A 14,716-nucleotide genomic window follows, 5' to 3' on the forward strand; every position below is an offset into this window, starting at 1 on the left:
ACCTGAGCTGAAGGCAGACGCTTAACCAACTGAGCCACCCAGGCGTCCCTCCATGTCCACCCTTCTTTGCTGATGTGTGAACCAGGTGAAAACCCGGCCTCTGCAGAACTTCAAGGTAAGCAAGAAAAGATCAGCATCCACCCGTCTGGCTCATATCCCGGGCTCTACCTCTCTGACCTGTCCTCCCTCCCTCTCCTTCCCCTCCCACCTTCCGTCCATTCCAGCCCTGTTCACCTCCAACCTGCCTGCCAGTATCTTCATGCTCACTGTCCCCTCCACCTGGAACACCCCGTTCTCCATTTTGGAATGGCTGACTTCTTGTCATCCTTGTCAGCTACCAGGTCATGACCTCAGAAAGTCCTCTTTATCTTGCTTGTTCATTTTTTTGTTTCCATTTGTTGTTTATATCCACCCACATGCACACTCACCCCCCTCCACCCCCACCACAGACCAGGAATGAGGCCTGGGCAAGCAAGGGAGGGCCGGCCTTTCTCTCTCGATCGTGTCCTCAGGACCTAGCCCAACCCTGGCACACGCTGGTCCCTGGAAATATCAGTGGCCGTTCACTGAGCTTGGTGACTTCACGTAGTTTCCGAGTCTAACAGCTTCCCAACTTCTGTCTGCAGCCCACCTTCTCCGAGCTCCACGTTCATATGGGTCCAAGGTCCCAAGAGGGTTCCCGGAGCTAGACAGCCCCCTCCTCACGGGATCTCTGGCCTGTGCCAGCCAAGAGTGAGGCCAGCTGCCCAGCGCCAGCAGCCAGGAAGAACACCTGCCGCCCCTACTTAGGCTGAGGGGCTCCTCTCTCGGACCCCACCCCCACCATGGCTACGTCCCTTCCCTGGCTGTAAGGAAGTGGGTCTCCTTCCCTTACAGTGCCCCCCTGCCCCCTGGATCCTGACCCCCAAAAGACTCCCTCCCTGCCCCCCCACAACCTTCCATAGATTTAGTGGTGCTTCCGAACCAGGTCCTTCCCTGCCAGGACCCAAGATTGGGCCTTAAGGCGCCTGCTTTCCAGAAACTGTGGGGCCCCGAAGGCAGTTTCCTTGGAAACCGTTTCAATTGGGTAAGCTGTCTGAGAGGGGCTCCCTTTCCTCGAGAAGCCTACTCTTCTGGTGGCTTTTCAAAGAGGGCAGGATGGGTTGGTGCAGAAGGCCAGATGATCCCCTCTCCAGGGTTCCCAGTGCCCAACAAAAGGCCCCATTGAGGTCCCCAGACTTGTCCCCCCACATCCAGGACCTAGGGTCAGGCTTGGCCACCCACTCCCTGCTGTGCCCCCAAGGTGCTCTACTTAGGCTACCTCCCTCCCTCCTCCAAATGGCCCCAGATGGCTCTGCCCCAGACACCGGGCCGGGAAGGCCAAATGAGAGCTCCTAGCTGCCAGCCAGCATCCCCCATGCTGCGTCTGAATGGGACAGTCGGGGGAGGAGGGCACAGGAGCTTCTGCACCCAGCAGAGTCCCCCACTGTCAGATCTGTGTATTTGCCAAGGAGGTGGGACCAGACGCAGAGCTGGGATGCTCTCTGCCAGCCAGGGGTTGCCCCTGTTCCCTCTGCTCTGCCTCAGGCCAGGCGAAGAATGGAAGCAGGGAGCGGTCAGGTTGTCTTCCTCAGCATTCTAGAACAGGACCTGCCTGCCTCAGCTTACCCAAAGGGAACTGGGGGATGTGGCTACTGATGCAAGAGGGCAAGGAGCAGGAGCACCCACCCCCAAGCCAGATTTCCCCCCTTGGGACTGGGAGGAGATGCTGGGAAGGGTGCATCAGTAGCCCTTGGACTGGGCAGCTAGGAGCCGGAAGAGGAGCCCAAAGGCCTGGGGGAGGGGGAGCACCCCTGCCACTCACCATAAAGAACCACGATGCCACGTAGGTGCCCTGGGGAGTGTAGGTTGGCTGCAGAGACTGACGTTACTCTTCGACCCTCCCACCCCCACCAAACACACACTTTTTCACCAGATACAAAGACCAGAAATACTGTATGATTTCATTTATGTGAAACATCCAGAACAGGCAAATCCATAGAGACAGAAAGTAGGGGGGGTACCAGGGGCTGGAGGAGACACTGCTAATGGGCACGGGGTCTCCTTGTGGGGCAACAGAAACGTTCTGGAAGTAGACAGACGTGATGGTTGTACAACACTGTAATGTACTAAATACCCCTGAACTGTACACTTTCAAATGATCGAAATGGTGAATTTTATCTCAATTAAACAAATGTTTAAAACAAAGCGCAATGCAGGTGCTCCCACTCTGATGTGGGCATTTATTTATCATAAAAGAAAGCAGTGGTAAGTGACACCACCAGGGGTAGGGGGTGGCCAGCCCCCTCCTCCCTCACCCCTGTCAAGTCGGAGCTGAGGGAAGTGGGGACAGGGTGGGGGGCGGTTGCGGCGCCTGGAGTCCTGGAGACCCCGGGAGGGGGCAGAGGACAGAGGGAGCCGGAGGAGCCTCCACGTTCACCGGATCTGGTGTGAGAACAAGAGGACAGAGAAGGCAAGTGGAGCCAAGTGGGGGGGCAGGCTGGCTCCCCTCCCCCCAGCTCAAGCTACCCACCGCAGTGCCGGGGTCCCCTGGGGGGGCGGAGGGAGGCTGCTCACCGTGTACTTGTCCCACTTCTTCTCAGGGTCGTAGGGCTCCCAGCGACTGGCGGGAAAGATGTGCTTGTTCTTCTCGTACCAGCTCCGCAGCACCACCTTGCCTGCGTGGGACTGCGGGAGGGACACGGCCAAGCCCTGCAGCTCACGGCCACCGGCCACGGGGCGGGGCGGGGCGGGGCGGGGGGGGGGGCTCTGAGTTCTCCTTCCCTCCGCGTTTCCTCCCCCCGCAGCCCCGCACCTCATCCTTCTCCACAGTGGCATCACTGAGCAGCCGCACATCATCGTGAACGTCAAAATTGAAGAGCGGCCCTGCACGGAGAAAGCAGCCCCCGGAGACGGTCCGCCGCCGCCCTGCTGCCCGGGGCTGCCGGGAATAGCTCGCCGAGGGCAAGGGAGGGGGCCGGGCCGGGGCACTTACCACTCTTCCCTCGTGCCTTGGTGACAATGAAGTCATAGAAGCTGTGGTGCTAGGCGCAGAGGGCAGGAAAGCGAGGGCTGAGGACCCATCTCGGCTTCTCCCGACCGCCGGCCCACCCGCCTGCCCACAGGCCCGACGCAGGCACGGCGACCCCCAGCGACCCCACCGGCCCAAGCCAGAGACCCGGCGGGGACAAGGGCACCCGGAGCCCACCGCCCCTCGCGCTGCCACCCCGCCCAGGGCTGCAAGGACGAGAAGGGGCTCACGTGGGGAATGATTAAGTCCTCCTTGATGTACATGAGCTGCTCCACCCCCGCCGACCTGACGGAGGAAAGGCAGGAAGGCGTGGACGAGCGGAAGCCCGCCCCGGGACCATCCTCCGCCTCCGGGCTCGAGAACAGAAGCAGGCGCCCCCACCTAAGGAGCGCAGTGCCCGGCGTGCCGCCCTGCCACCGGGGCCCCGGCACCCTGGGGGGGGCGCCACGGGCACCGCCCGCCCCCCTAGGGTCTCAGGTCCCAGAGCCGGGGCAGCACGCTGCACACGCATGCGCGCGCCCTGACCTGAGCTCGCTGAAGTCTTTGCGCAGGATCTCCAGCGCCTTCTGCAGGAACTGCTGCATCGTGTTGCCCTTTTTCATCTGCGGGAGCGGCCCGAGCGCCGGGAAACAGAACGTGGCAGCGTGGAGGCCCCGGGCAGGGACCCTGCAGCCCCTGGCGCCCCCCCACCCCCCAAGGGGCCAGGCCCTCTTGCCTGCTCCCTCCAGGACCCCCGGGGGAGCGCTCCCAGGAGAGGACCTGTGAAGTTCTGAGGTCAGGATGGAAAGCGCCTTCCCAAGGAGCTCCAAGGGGGGCCGGGCCGCAGTGGCCCGGGGAGCGGGGCGCGCTCCACGCCGCCTACCTTGACTGTCCGCCGGTGCCCAGAGCCATCCCAGTAACTGAAGGTGATTTCGATCTCCTCACCTACGAAGCACGATTGCCCCTGAAAACCGTGGGCAGCAGAGCCGGCTCCCCCTCGGCATGCCACTCAGCGGCACTCACTCTTGATCTTCTCCTGCTTGGCTTCCCACTCCTGCCTCAGCTCTTCCCGGAGCCGGTTCTCCTCTTCCTGGGAGAGGAAATGGGTCAAGGACGGAGGCCCAGGGCTGCTTGGGGGGCGCGTGGCACCGCTCGCCTTGAGCCCAGGCCTCTGCCGGAGCCCGGGGCGGGCGGGCGGCTTTTACCTCACGGTCCCGGTCAGGCAGGAAGCTGGTGTCCACATCGGGGTTCTTCCCCAATTTCCTCTTCTTTGTGGTGACCTCTGGAGCAAAAGGCAACACAGGAGTCAGCTGCATCAGGGGCCCCACCTCCAGGGCACCCTGAACCTTTGTTTCTCAAGCCTGAGCTCCGACGCCACCTCCTTGGAGGCTTCCTGAAGCATCCCGGCACCACCATCCGCTCCCGGCCACAGCAGCCTGAAGTGTGCTCTTCACGGCGCTCTGGAGACCTAGCCTTTGCCAAGAGGCCTTGACCTCGGTCTCCGCCGCCAGCAGCTGGACACGGGATCGGGGACTGTGACCCGAAGTGCCTTGGGGGACTTAAGGCATCAGTGCCAGCTTCTGAGGGCGCCAGGGCTCCTCTGCACGGGAGGAGCAGGGCATCCCCAGAAGGCTGGACACTCGGGCAGGACCCCCTCCCTGCCAGGAGCTGTGCTCAGCATGCTTGCAGATCTGACGTCCCACCCAATCGTCACGACAGCGCCAGAGCAGTACAGCGCCCCTTGCTCCCGGGTGAGCAAACTGAAGCCCAAAGTCCCACAGGTGCCAACACTGGAGCCAGAGGGGAGGAGGGAAGGGAGAAGCCAGACGAGGGCTCAGGCCGGGCTCGCCGACATCATGGACTCTGACTTGGTTTCTGCAATTGGAATGTGAACGAACTAGCCTGTTGGGTCTTCAGGACCCACGGACACTCTTACGAGTTACTGAGGACCCCAGAGAGCTCTTGTCTACGGGGGCGGTGGCTATCGATAGTCACCAAATTTGAGATTAAGCCGGAGAAACACCGAAGACTCAGAAACAACGAAGGCGCACACTCTGTTAGCTGTTGGAATGATGACATCATCACGCTGCAAGCTCAAGAGAGACTTCGATGCCAAAGGCCCAGAATGTTTTAGCACGATTATGAAAGTGTTTTGGAGCTTGCAGACCCCCCGAAAGGGTCTTACAGACTCCTAAGAGCACTTTTTGAAACCTGGGGACCTAGGAGACAAGCCTACACTCCAGCCTGCCGCTCCAGGGCCTGCCTGCACGTTAGAATCACCCAGAGAAAAATCCCACACTAGTGCCCCATCGCAGGGCCCCCAAAACGAAACCACAGCAGGGGGGAGGAAGCACTCACGAAGCCCTAGTGACCCACAAGGACGTTAACAGCTGTCCCCCAGGTCCGTGCTGTCCAAAACAGACGCATTGCTCATGGGATGCTACTAAATACTACTAAACACTTCATATTGCTAAATAGTACTGAAATTCACTTCACCTGTTTCGCTGCAGCTCTGGGAACACACGAGACCCCAGGAGGCACAGGCTCTTCCTCCTGACGGCGTCAGCCGCTCCCCTTGAGGCCACCAGACCGGGCCTGCGGCCGCAGCATGTACCACCATCCCCTGCCTCAGTTCCCTGGCCACCACGCTTTCTAAACCAGCCCAGGCCCGCCGTCACAGCCCCCCAGGTCTTCACATGTGTCCCCTCCTGCCGGCTCGGCTTCTGGGCACACTCACCGCTTGACTCTACATTTCTCCACCCGCCGCCCCCATCCCTCTGGTTGCTCATGAAATTCTCCTCATCCTAAAGGCCCATCTCAACTGTCCCCACCACAGGATGTTTTCCCTGGCCCCGACCTGGCCCCGGACCCTTCAGCAGGGCACATACCGACCGATGGGACTCGAAGGCCCTGCCTCTTGTCTGCCTCGCTGCTGGCACACGGGGGCCCCATGCTGGTTTCCCCCTTGCTACCCAGCCTTCCCGAATTGTCCCTGTCACCCCTTTGTCCCTCGGCCGAGAACTCTACTGTCCAGTTATGTTGCCCCTGAATGTCTGTGGCTGTATCAATTTACCCCGAAATGAATCAACAGAATTAATGATTCGGTGTCCCAGCCACACAAGCTACGTGCTCGGTGGCCACCTAGCAGCACAGACACAACTTCAGGATCACCGCAAGCCCATCCTCCGTGGCACTTACGAAGGGCAGCTTCTGCAGGCTTCCTGACTGGGCAGCAGCCTCCCTCTGGCAGCCTCCTACACTGAAGACGCCAGGCCCCTGGCGAGAGGCCACACGCCTGCCTCTGACTCCCTCGGCCCCTGGGGGCAAGCCCCATCCCACCCCCGGAGCTCAGCACGCGGTGCAGACTCGGCCCTCTCTGTCCTGCCCGATGAGATTCGGGACCCCGAACGGGGTGGGCCCGCAAGGCTGGGCGGTGGCTACGCGTCCCCGTGCTAGAGCCTGGTCCCTAGGACCGGCCTTTACCTTCCCTCTCCAGCTCCTCCTCGTATACAGCCGCGTCCTCCTCCTCATCCCCTGCCTCCTCCTCTTCCTCCAGGGTGAAGGACAGGCTGGAGATCTTCCGCTTGGCCTCCTTCTTGCGCTCCTTCTCCCGTAGCTTCTCCAGCTTCCTACCAAGGCACAGGCACCATCACGCCTCACGTCCCCACCCTGAGGCTCCTTCCCTGACCCACGGCTGCCCGTGTGCTCAGTGTGGGGCCCGCGTGGCACAGGCCCGGAGCAGTCTTCCCAGCCTGGGGCACTTCAAGCTCATGGGCAGGCCCCCTCTCGAGGGGCAAGAACAGCCTGGCCTGCCCCGAGCACTAGTTGTATCTCGAGGGGAGGACTGCCGGCGGAAATGACAGGAACCCACAGCTGCAGCTCCTTCGACTGCTCTTTCTTAGCCAACTGCTTCTCCCTCTCCTTCACCAGTGCCTCCTGCTTGGCCTTCATATCATTCAGGGTCACAAGACCTGTGAAGTGAGGAGAGATGGGAGCAGGGGTCGGTCACCCGGAGTCAGCAAAGCGGCAGGCCTCCGGTCCAGGAGAGGGGGGCATGCACGAGCTTCACTCACCGACGGTGCTGGACTTGAGCTCTGCCTCCACGGCATCATAGTGTGCCGAGAACTTCTTGTCAATGTTAGACTTCATGATGTTCTCCTGTTGGGAAGGGAGAAGAGCAGTGAGGGCCACCCACCACCCCACTGTGGAAGTGGGGACCTGGGTTCTAGTCCCAGGTCTGCCTCTGGACTCACGATGATGTGACCTTGGGAAAAACGTGTCCTCTTTCCTTTATCAAAGGAAGGTTCCATAGGTCTATGAGGGGCCCTCCCAGTGCTGAGGATGCGAAATGAGGTGGGTTTTTTTGCGACCTCCATGCTGTTCTGGCCCCTCCATGTCTCCTGCTGGGGACCAGAGCTCCCTCAGTGGCCCGGGGTCACAGGCTCTACCTGCCTTTGGTGTTTTTCATACCTAGCCTTTAAGCTGAAGGTGGAGACCCAAGCCAAGGGGTGACAGGAGAGAGTGAAGAGTGGTCAAGGGGCCTAGTCCCCCACTGAGCAGTGTTGCTCCCTCTTGGCCCTAGATGTTGCCAACAGCTTCCCATGAGACCTCACTCCAGCCCAGCCCCATCCCACTTGGTACCACACAGGTCCCTCTCTGGCTGGTGGCCTCCAAAGGAGGGAGCCAGCAGAGAAATGCAACTCCAGCGGGCCAAACAGTTCACACTGAGACAGCAGGACTGGGGCACCAGCGGGAAGTAAGGTCGAGCCAGGCCTTGGCATGCGGCTGCTTCCTTGGGCCGGGCTTCCACAGTACCTAAGGTAGCCTGCTCTTCGGACAAGTCTCCCCAAAAGGCCCCAGCAGAGGAATCCTTTCTTCCTGACAGCCCACCACCACTGGCCACTGACTAAAGCCCTTAGTGAACCGCTCGCACCCCAGACACTGAACTCTGCCTTTGTCCCAGTGCAAAGGGCTCTGGAATGAGGCTCAGTGGCCAGTGGATTGGCCAGGGCCCGTGGGGCCTGACTTTCCTGGCATCCAGAGGCCTCGTTCTCAGGGCTGAGGGGCCAGGTACACGAGGGGAGCCCAAATTCCACCAATGGGACCACTGACTATGGCTCCGCCCAGTTGGAGGCTTGTCACAAGCTTAGCTCGTCTCAGCCTTCTGGGCACATTTTACAGATGAGCAGACTGTCGCCGGACCGCTTCTGCCCTTTGCTGGAGGTGAGCGAGCAAGGGTCCCGCCCCGCCTCGCCACCGGGGCTCTGCGTCCGCCCGCCCCCCCCACCCCGGGTTTCGCGGGGCCCCAGAGGGCCGGGGCGGCGGGCGGCGCGCGTGCTCCGAGACGCCCCGGCCTGGCCCGCACCTCCGCGATCCGCTGCTTCATCTGCTCCATCTGCTCGCGCTGCTTCTCCCTCTTCTTCATCAGGTGCATGGCGCGGCCCGCTTCGCTCGCGGCGCCCTTGTACTGAGCCATGGCGGCGGCGACGGCGACGGCAGCGGCAGCGGCGACAACGGCCTGGTGGAGTCTTAGCGGCTGCAGACGGCAGCAGCCGTGCAGTCAGCTGACCCCCGCGCGGTGACGTCGGGCACCAGGGGCCGCGCGCCCGGCCCCGCCCCTCCGCCCGGCCCCGCCCCTCCGCCCGCCCCGCCCCGCTGGCCTCCGGAGGCTGGACCCGTCCCTGGCTTCCTTGGTTCCCCATCAATTCCTCGACATTAACTCCTGGTCCGAGACTGGGTCCCCAGTCCTCCTTCATCCTGCTGACCCCAAGCCTGGGCCCCCAAGACCCTCCACTTCCTTAATGTTGAGCCCAGCCAAGGCCAGATCCACACCCTACTCCAGTGCCCTTGCGGCCTCCCTGCCTGAGGCCACCCTGGCTCCGACTCCTTTCTTTCACTCCCCCACCCAAGACTGGGCCCCAGTCTCCTGTTTCCCCAGGCCATGAAGCTGGGCCTGGGTGCCCTCTGCCTCCTCCCTGACCTGGACACAAGGACCCTGCCCTCTCCACTTCCACCCCTGCCCTAGGCCAGACCCCCTTCTCCCTATTTCCGCCACACTGACCCCCAGGGGTTGCAGTCCTGGTGCCAGCACTAATTTGCCGGGTGGCCTTGGGCAAGTCAACGTGACCTATTTCCTCCATACAGGTCCTTTTGGCTCAGGAGCTAATTCCCTGATGAAGATGATTACCTTTCACACCCATCCCCAGCAAAGCTAACCCACAGACTGGAACCGATACAACGAACAGCCCAGGGAGCCCAGGCCCCGCCCAATGCCCAGTTTTTTTGGGAAGCAAAACAAAAGATCTGGGCCCAGGTTTCAACACAGTTTTATTGGGAGGTTTTCTGTGAAATACACTAGAGGTTGGGGAAGGGGACACATTCACTTTGCAAGGTAAGGGTTTCCCACCACTAAGGGAAAGGTTGTGGGGTGGGGCAGGGCATACTGGGGTTTGGATCCATTTTCCCACCTCCTTTTGCTTTGCTCACATTTTTTTTTTCTCTCTCAGCAAATGCCAGAGAACACAAACACAAGAACAAGAAACAAAAACAGCAAGATCAACCTCCAACTGGGCCGCACCCAAGCCCTCTCCCCTCCCAGGCCGCACCAGAAGGCTGCGGGTGAGAGGCACAGTGCTCCCTTCTCAGATCGGGTGGGCCAAAGTTAATAAATTAGAATAAATTAACGAGGGGGGGGAGGAATGCAACTTTGTGCTGGGAGGGCCCCTTCTCTCCAACACACAAGAGAGTTGGTGGGGGGAGGCAGGGGGCATCTCCAAAGGCCACTACAGTGGGGGTAAGAGCAGTGGGGACAGAAGTCAGCTTTTCCTCCACGTTCTTCCCAAACAGAGCAGAAGAATTAGGAGTGGAGGGGGGAGAGACACACACAAGGAAATGAACCCTCTTTTCCCAGAATAAGGAAGGGCCAAGAAAGAGGATGCTATCCAACCCCCCGTCTCCCAGACCATCGCTAAGGTTAAGGATTTGGTCAGTGAATCAATGAGGTGGGTGACAGGAATGTAGAATGTGGTGGGGGAAGCAGAGAATGCTGGAAACCGGGGTGCCCAGCCACACCCATCTCCCCAGCCCTCAAGGAGAACAGACTTAGGTCAGGGGAGAGGGCACCAAGGGCTGGGGTGTGTGCGGGGAGGGGGGTTGTCAATCACTGGTCAGCTTCTCCAAAGACGTCATTCTGTTTGCGCTTCATGTTCTCAAAATCAAAAGCGGAGCCTGCCATGCGCTTGTAGATGTCTTTGATGTCATTGCAGGTTGTCTCGAAGTGTGTGGTGGCATCATAGGAGCAGGAACAGAACACCTGGAAATATCCAGAGCCCAGGGCCAGGGTGAGTCGGGCAGGGGCCCTGGGAGGGCAGCGAGGAGCCGGGGCCGAGATGGCCTGCTTACCTGGCTCTCGGAACCATCGTCAATGGGCTCATATAAGTCACTGATGGCCACAAACCTGAGGAGCAGAGAGAAGGGAAGGGAAAGACCTCACAACAAGCCTTACTCTCCCTGGTCTCTGCTTCTCCCCCCCCCCCCAGCTCCTTGGCTCCCTTCCTTCCCCCCAGTGAGGCCCCAGCCCTTCAGCCCCTCACTTCTGGTCAATGGGCTCCAGCAGCTCCAGGGCAGGTTCAACTTCCTTTTCCGGCTCTGTAGTCTCCACCGTGGTGCTGGCGATGGCGATGTACTTGCCCTGTGCAGCCACGTTGTGTGCGTAGGAGATCATGCACACGTAGATGTCTGCCCACAAGAAGGGGCTCCGTTAACATGGGCACAGAGGGCCCCTGGAGGCTCGGCCCAATTCAGGCCTGCCTACCCACTCCTCCCCAGCCCTGCACAGCAAGCAGCATCCAAACCCACTCTCACAGAGGAGGAGAGTCCAAGCTACCCAATCACTAGGGCTTAGGTCAGGGGAGAGGGCACCAAGGGCACCAAGCCATGGGGATTGCTACGTAGGTCCCCATTCTTCCATGCAGGAATCAGGCAGACAGCCCCAAGAATGATGGGGAGAGGCAGAGCCACCCCAAAGAGAACACACTGGAGGCAGTCACCTGGGACTCAACCTACCTGACTTCCTGTTAACTTGGTTCTGGGGGATGATGATTTGGCAGGAGTTGGCATCATTGGTGTTCTTGATGGGGTGGCTGAGGATACAGATGATGCGGATAACCTGGCCGGCCTTCCGCACTCGGTCCGGAATGTAGCTGGGGTCACAGATCAGCTGCTTGCAGCGGGCCACCTGTGAAAACACCAGACCTATCCAAACACTCCCCTAGGTGGTTGTGGGGCTGAGTCCACGCTGAGGGCTGGCACTGCACTCCTCTGAGCTGTTACCCCGGCCCCTCCTGTAGTATATAGCTTCATCCTGTCCCTCAGGGAGGTGGGCCCCCATATGCAGGGCTGGGGAAACCCTTCTGCTGAGACACTGTGCTCAAGAACACTCCCCGGACCTCTGACACAGCACGTGGGTTTGAGATACCTCTCACCAATGGAAACGGCTATGTGGACTTCTGGAGCTCTGGTCCCCAGCCCAAGGCTCTTAGACCTGATCAGCAGCGGACCCAGCAGAGCCAGAGTCACTGGGAAGAGGGCCTCTAAGAAGGCCAAGCCCCACCCAGACCATCATGCTTGCACCGTGGTGAAGGCTTACCTCTCCCTCAGACTTCACACCCACCACCTTGCCATTCTCCATGATGATGTCATCCACAGGTTTGTTCAGCATGTATGTCCCTCCATAGATGGCACTCAATCTGCGGTGGGGAGAACGATGGTGGAGTCCCCTTCCCAGGAGGAAAACAGGGACAGGGTGCCCTCCCCCTACCAGCACTGGGGTACAGAGAAGGCTGCCCTAGGCAGGCAGAGCTCAGGAGACCTGGTGGCTCTTCCCAGCTCCGTCACTGCCACAGACGCAGGACTGAATCTGGAGTGCTCCTTCCTCTCTGGAGCTTCAGCCTAGAATATTCTGCAAAGGGCTAGTACGAGGGTGGCATGAAGGTACAGCTAGCTCCTCACGGGAACGGTCTGGGGAACAGAACAAAGGGCTCTGGAGAAGCCCTCTGACTCAAGGTTCAAAGGCCCAGGCCCAGCCCTGGTGCTGCCTGACTCGGGCTGGGAGCCAAGCAAGCCCGGTTGGTGAAGGCCTGGTTCTTCAACCCTGCACTTCAGCTGCCTGCTGCAGCACACCGCCCCCCACCCTGCCACCCAAGCACGGTATGAAGTAAATTAGACCACAATGGGAAAGTTCGAACGCTACAGAAATGCTCAAGGGTGCCATTTCCACTCTTGGCTTTAGTCTTATTTAGTACTGTCAACAGAAAAAAACCACGTCCTCACCTTGCAAAGCCCTGGGGCAGCTCACCAAGGCCGTAAAGTGGGTATAAATAAGGACTCTTTCCATACCGAGCCAGGGACTCACTGTACAATTTGATGCGGTTGATGGTCTCAAGACAGGGCTGGTCCAGGTAGCTGGGGGGACGGGGTCAAAAGAAGAGGCTCCAGCAGCAGCACCCCCAGCTCACCCCCACCCAAACACCAGGCCAGCCTTCCCACCACTCTCTATGGCCTGGGAAAGACTATGGGTCAAATAAATGCACAGAAAAAACAAAAAAGACAGTGGATAAGCGTGTAGCTGAGTGCAAGAAATGTGCAGGGTGGGTCAAGGGAGCAGCACGCAGGAACGGGGAGGGCAGGGTGCAGGCCAGACGAGGGGCAGTCTGCCATGCCAGCTTCCTCTCACTCATCAGTGCGGTAGAGGGCCAGGGCATGGCCAGTGAAGTCGATGACATCCTGGCCCAAGTCAAACTTTCGGTAGACGTCACGCATGCTGGTGCTCTGGGGGTCAACACCCTCGAAGGTCTTGGGGTCATTTTCATCAAAGTTTGCCACAAACACCAGGAACTTGCGGAAACGCCGTTTCTCAAACATGCCCATCAGATCTGTAGAGGCAATGTGAGAAGAACCTTCACACCACAGAACATGAACCTCTCCTTCCCACCAGGCAGACCAAGAAAGCACCCAACTCCCAGCTGAGTTTTGTTGCTGAGCACCGTGTAACCTTAAATTAACCCCTCTGCCCTTCTTGGCCTCAATTTCCCCATCTGTACAAAGAGGGGATTGGACTGGACAAGCTCTGAGGATCCTCCCAGCTCCAACACCTGGGGACGTTTCACCGGTCAAGTGCAACCCCTGTCAAAAGGCTGAAGTCTTTTAAGAAAGAGCAACCACCCATGCATCCTCTTTGCGTGTGGACTTCCCTCCTCGCATCCACTGTGAGGCTCAGGGCAGTCGAGGGAGAACAGACCAAGGGGGCTTATGGTACATGGGGAATGTGACCTTGGGCAAGGGGCACCCTGCTCTGCCCCTCGCCATGATTCTCTGGCTCAGGGAACATGTACTCACTGGAAGCCAAGGCTTCAGTCTCGGTGGATGGCACTTTATAGATCTTTCCCCCCTTGTAGACAAAGCTGCCCTCCACCACCTTGAAGTCCAGGTAGCGCGTCACCTCTGTATACAGCAGCATCTTTACCAGCTGCCCTGTGGGGTGGTGGGGTGAAAACAACATCAGCACAGTCCCCCCCCCAGAAGTTCCCTAGCTGGTATGGCTGCCCCTTTTCTGGAGCCTGATCCTACTCTGGTCCTCCTACTCACCCCCCACAATACCTCTTTCATCTCTCTCACCATTGGCCATGAGGAATTTGGGGATCAGGTCAACGTTCCAGTCTCGTCCCCTGCCCATCGCCTCAGGGGGCCCCTCCAGCAATTGAAAACGCTTATACAGCTGCAAGCAGGAGAAAGAGAAAGAGAGGCACCTCAAGGACCACCCCCTCCTGCCCCTGCCCCCCTTCCCAGAAAACCTGGGGAGCTACCCTGACACCCTATGTGAGAGGTTAACGGGGGATGGGCCCAGGCCCAGCAGCCTCACCTCCTCCAGGGGTGTGATGGAGGAGCTCTCACCCCCATAGTAGGGGTTCCGGTCCATATGCAGCACTTTCTTGCCGTTCACGGACATGATGCCCGACAGGATACATTCCTGGGGAAGAGGGCAACACTCACTGCACTCCCACCTGCCCACATTCCCACCAGCAGCCCTGATTTGTTCCCCACCCTAAACCTGAGAGGAGAGCAAAGCTAGAGACTCGGCTCCAGTGAAAGCTCCTTCCACCCCTGGCTGGCCGCCTGGCCTAAAATCAGGGATCACAGTTTCATCTGACTAGTCTCTTTTATAACTTTGCTGACCAAAGGGTTGAACAACAGAGGAGAAATAACGAAGGTGCTGAGAAAAAGAGAGTGTCCACCAGACACAGGGATGGTCTGACAACTACCATGCCAAGAAAGTCATCTACCTACGTAGGGCCATGCTAAAAGGCAGAAAAGACACAATGAGCCACACAGGAGATCCAGCTGAACAGCCAAGGGCACCAGAAAGGGAAGTGAAGAAAGGCTGAACACTGTCCTGCAATCTCAGGCCCCACCCTGGGCTGCTCTTTCCTCAAAGGACTGGAGCCTCTGACCCTGTGCCTGCCCAGCCTCGGGAGGGGCTTCTGCATCCTGACTGAGGAAGAGGAGTCTCTCCAGGGGAGTGGTCCAACAGGGTTTGGGGAAGAGGGAAGACAAACACCCTCACCAGTTACTGTCAGCAGGCCAAGGACAAAGGCTGCAAATACTACCCAGCCTGTAATCTCCATGGGAAAC

General features: G+C 59.4%; 2 protein-coding genes across 4 annotated transcripts in view; both read right to left on the reverse strand.

The window, feature by feature from the left end:
• Positions 1–2,232: 2,232 nt before the first annotated feature.
• Positions 2,233–8,589, reverse strand: FAM50A (family with sequence similarity 50 member A). Of its 2 annotated transcripts, none has more exons than XR_014141137.1 (13): positions 8,394–8,589; positions 7,102–7,186; positions 6,900–6,999; positions 6,512–6,657; positions 4,234–4,310; positions 4,052–4,118; positions 3,912–3,973; positions 3,575–3,808; positions 3,280–3,334; positions 3,014–3,062; positions 2,834–2,904; positions 2,596–2,706; positions 2,233–2,463 (listed from the first exon to the last, which is right to left on the reverse strand). XR_014141137.1 is itself a non-coding variant. In XM_006739345.3 (13 exons), exons 1-13 carry the CDS (start codon positions 8,502–8,504, stop codon positions 2,455–2,457), a joined length of 1,020 nt encoding a protein of 339 aa, XP_006739408.1. In that variant the 5' UTR covers positions 8,505–8,582; the 3' UTR covers positions 2,233–2,454. The 2 variants fall into 2 exon arrangements, 1 of the variants encoding a protein (XP_006739408.1); XM_006739345.3 differs by having other exon boundaries at positions 3,575–3,651; positions 8,394–8,582.
• A 748-nt stretch (positions 8,590–9,337) lies between these two features.
• The window catches only part of GDI1 (GDP dissociation inhibitor 1), a 6,184-nt gene continuing 805 nt past the window's right edge, over positions 9,338–14,716 (reverse strand). Inside the window, exons 2-11 of one of the 2 annotated variants that reach the window (XM_081808011.1) lie at positions 13,947–14,054; positions 13,703–13,802; positions 13,424–13,558; positions 12,762–12,960; positions 12,359–12,490; positions 11,676–11,775; positions 11,093–11,264; positions 10,621–10,765; positions 10,430–10,484; positions 9,338–10,340 (exon numbers count right to left, since the gene is read on the reverse strand). In XM_081808011.1, coding sequence (XP_081664137.1) covers positions 10,188–10,340; positions 10,430–10,484; positions 10,621–10,765; positions 11,093–11,264; positions 11,676–11,775; positions 12,359–12,490; positions 12,762–12,960; positions 13,424–13,558; positions 13,703–13,802; positions 13,947–14,054 — 1,299 coding nt within the window. In that variant the 3' untranslated portion in view covers positions 9,338–10,187. Of the gene's footprint in view, positions 10,341–10,429; positions 10,485–10,620; positions 10,766–11,092; positions 11,265–11,675; positions 11,776–12,358; positions 12,491–12,761; positions 12,961–13,423; positions 13,559–13,702; positions 13,803–13,946; positions 14,055–14,716 lie in introns of those variants that run through there. The other variant, XM_081808012.1, reaches the window with a different exon arrangement.

The sequence above is a fragment of the Leptonychotes weddellii genome, chromosome X (genome assembly GCF_054177405.1).
Source record: "Leptonychotes weddellii isolate Sample4059 chromosome X, ASM5417740v2, whole genome shotgun sequence".
Classification (NCBI taxonomy): domain Eukaryota; kingdom Metazoa; phylum Chordata; class Mammalia; order Carnivora; family Phocidae; genus Leptonychotes; species Leptonychotes weddellii.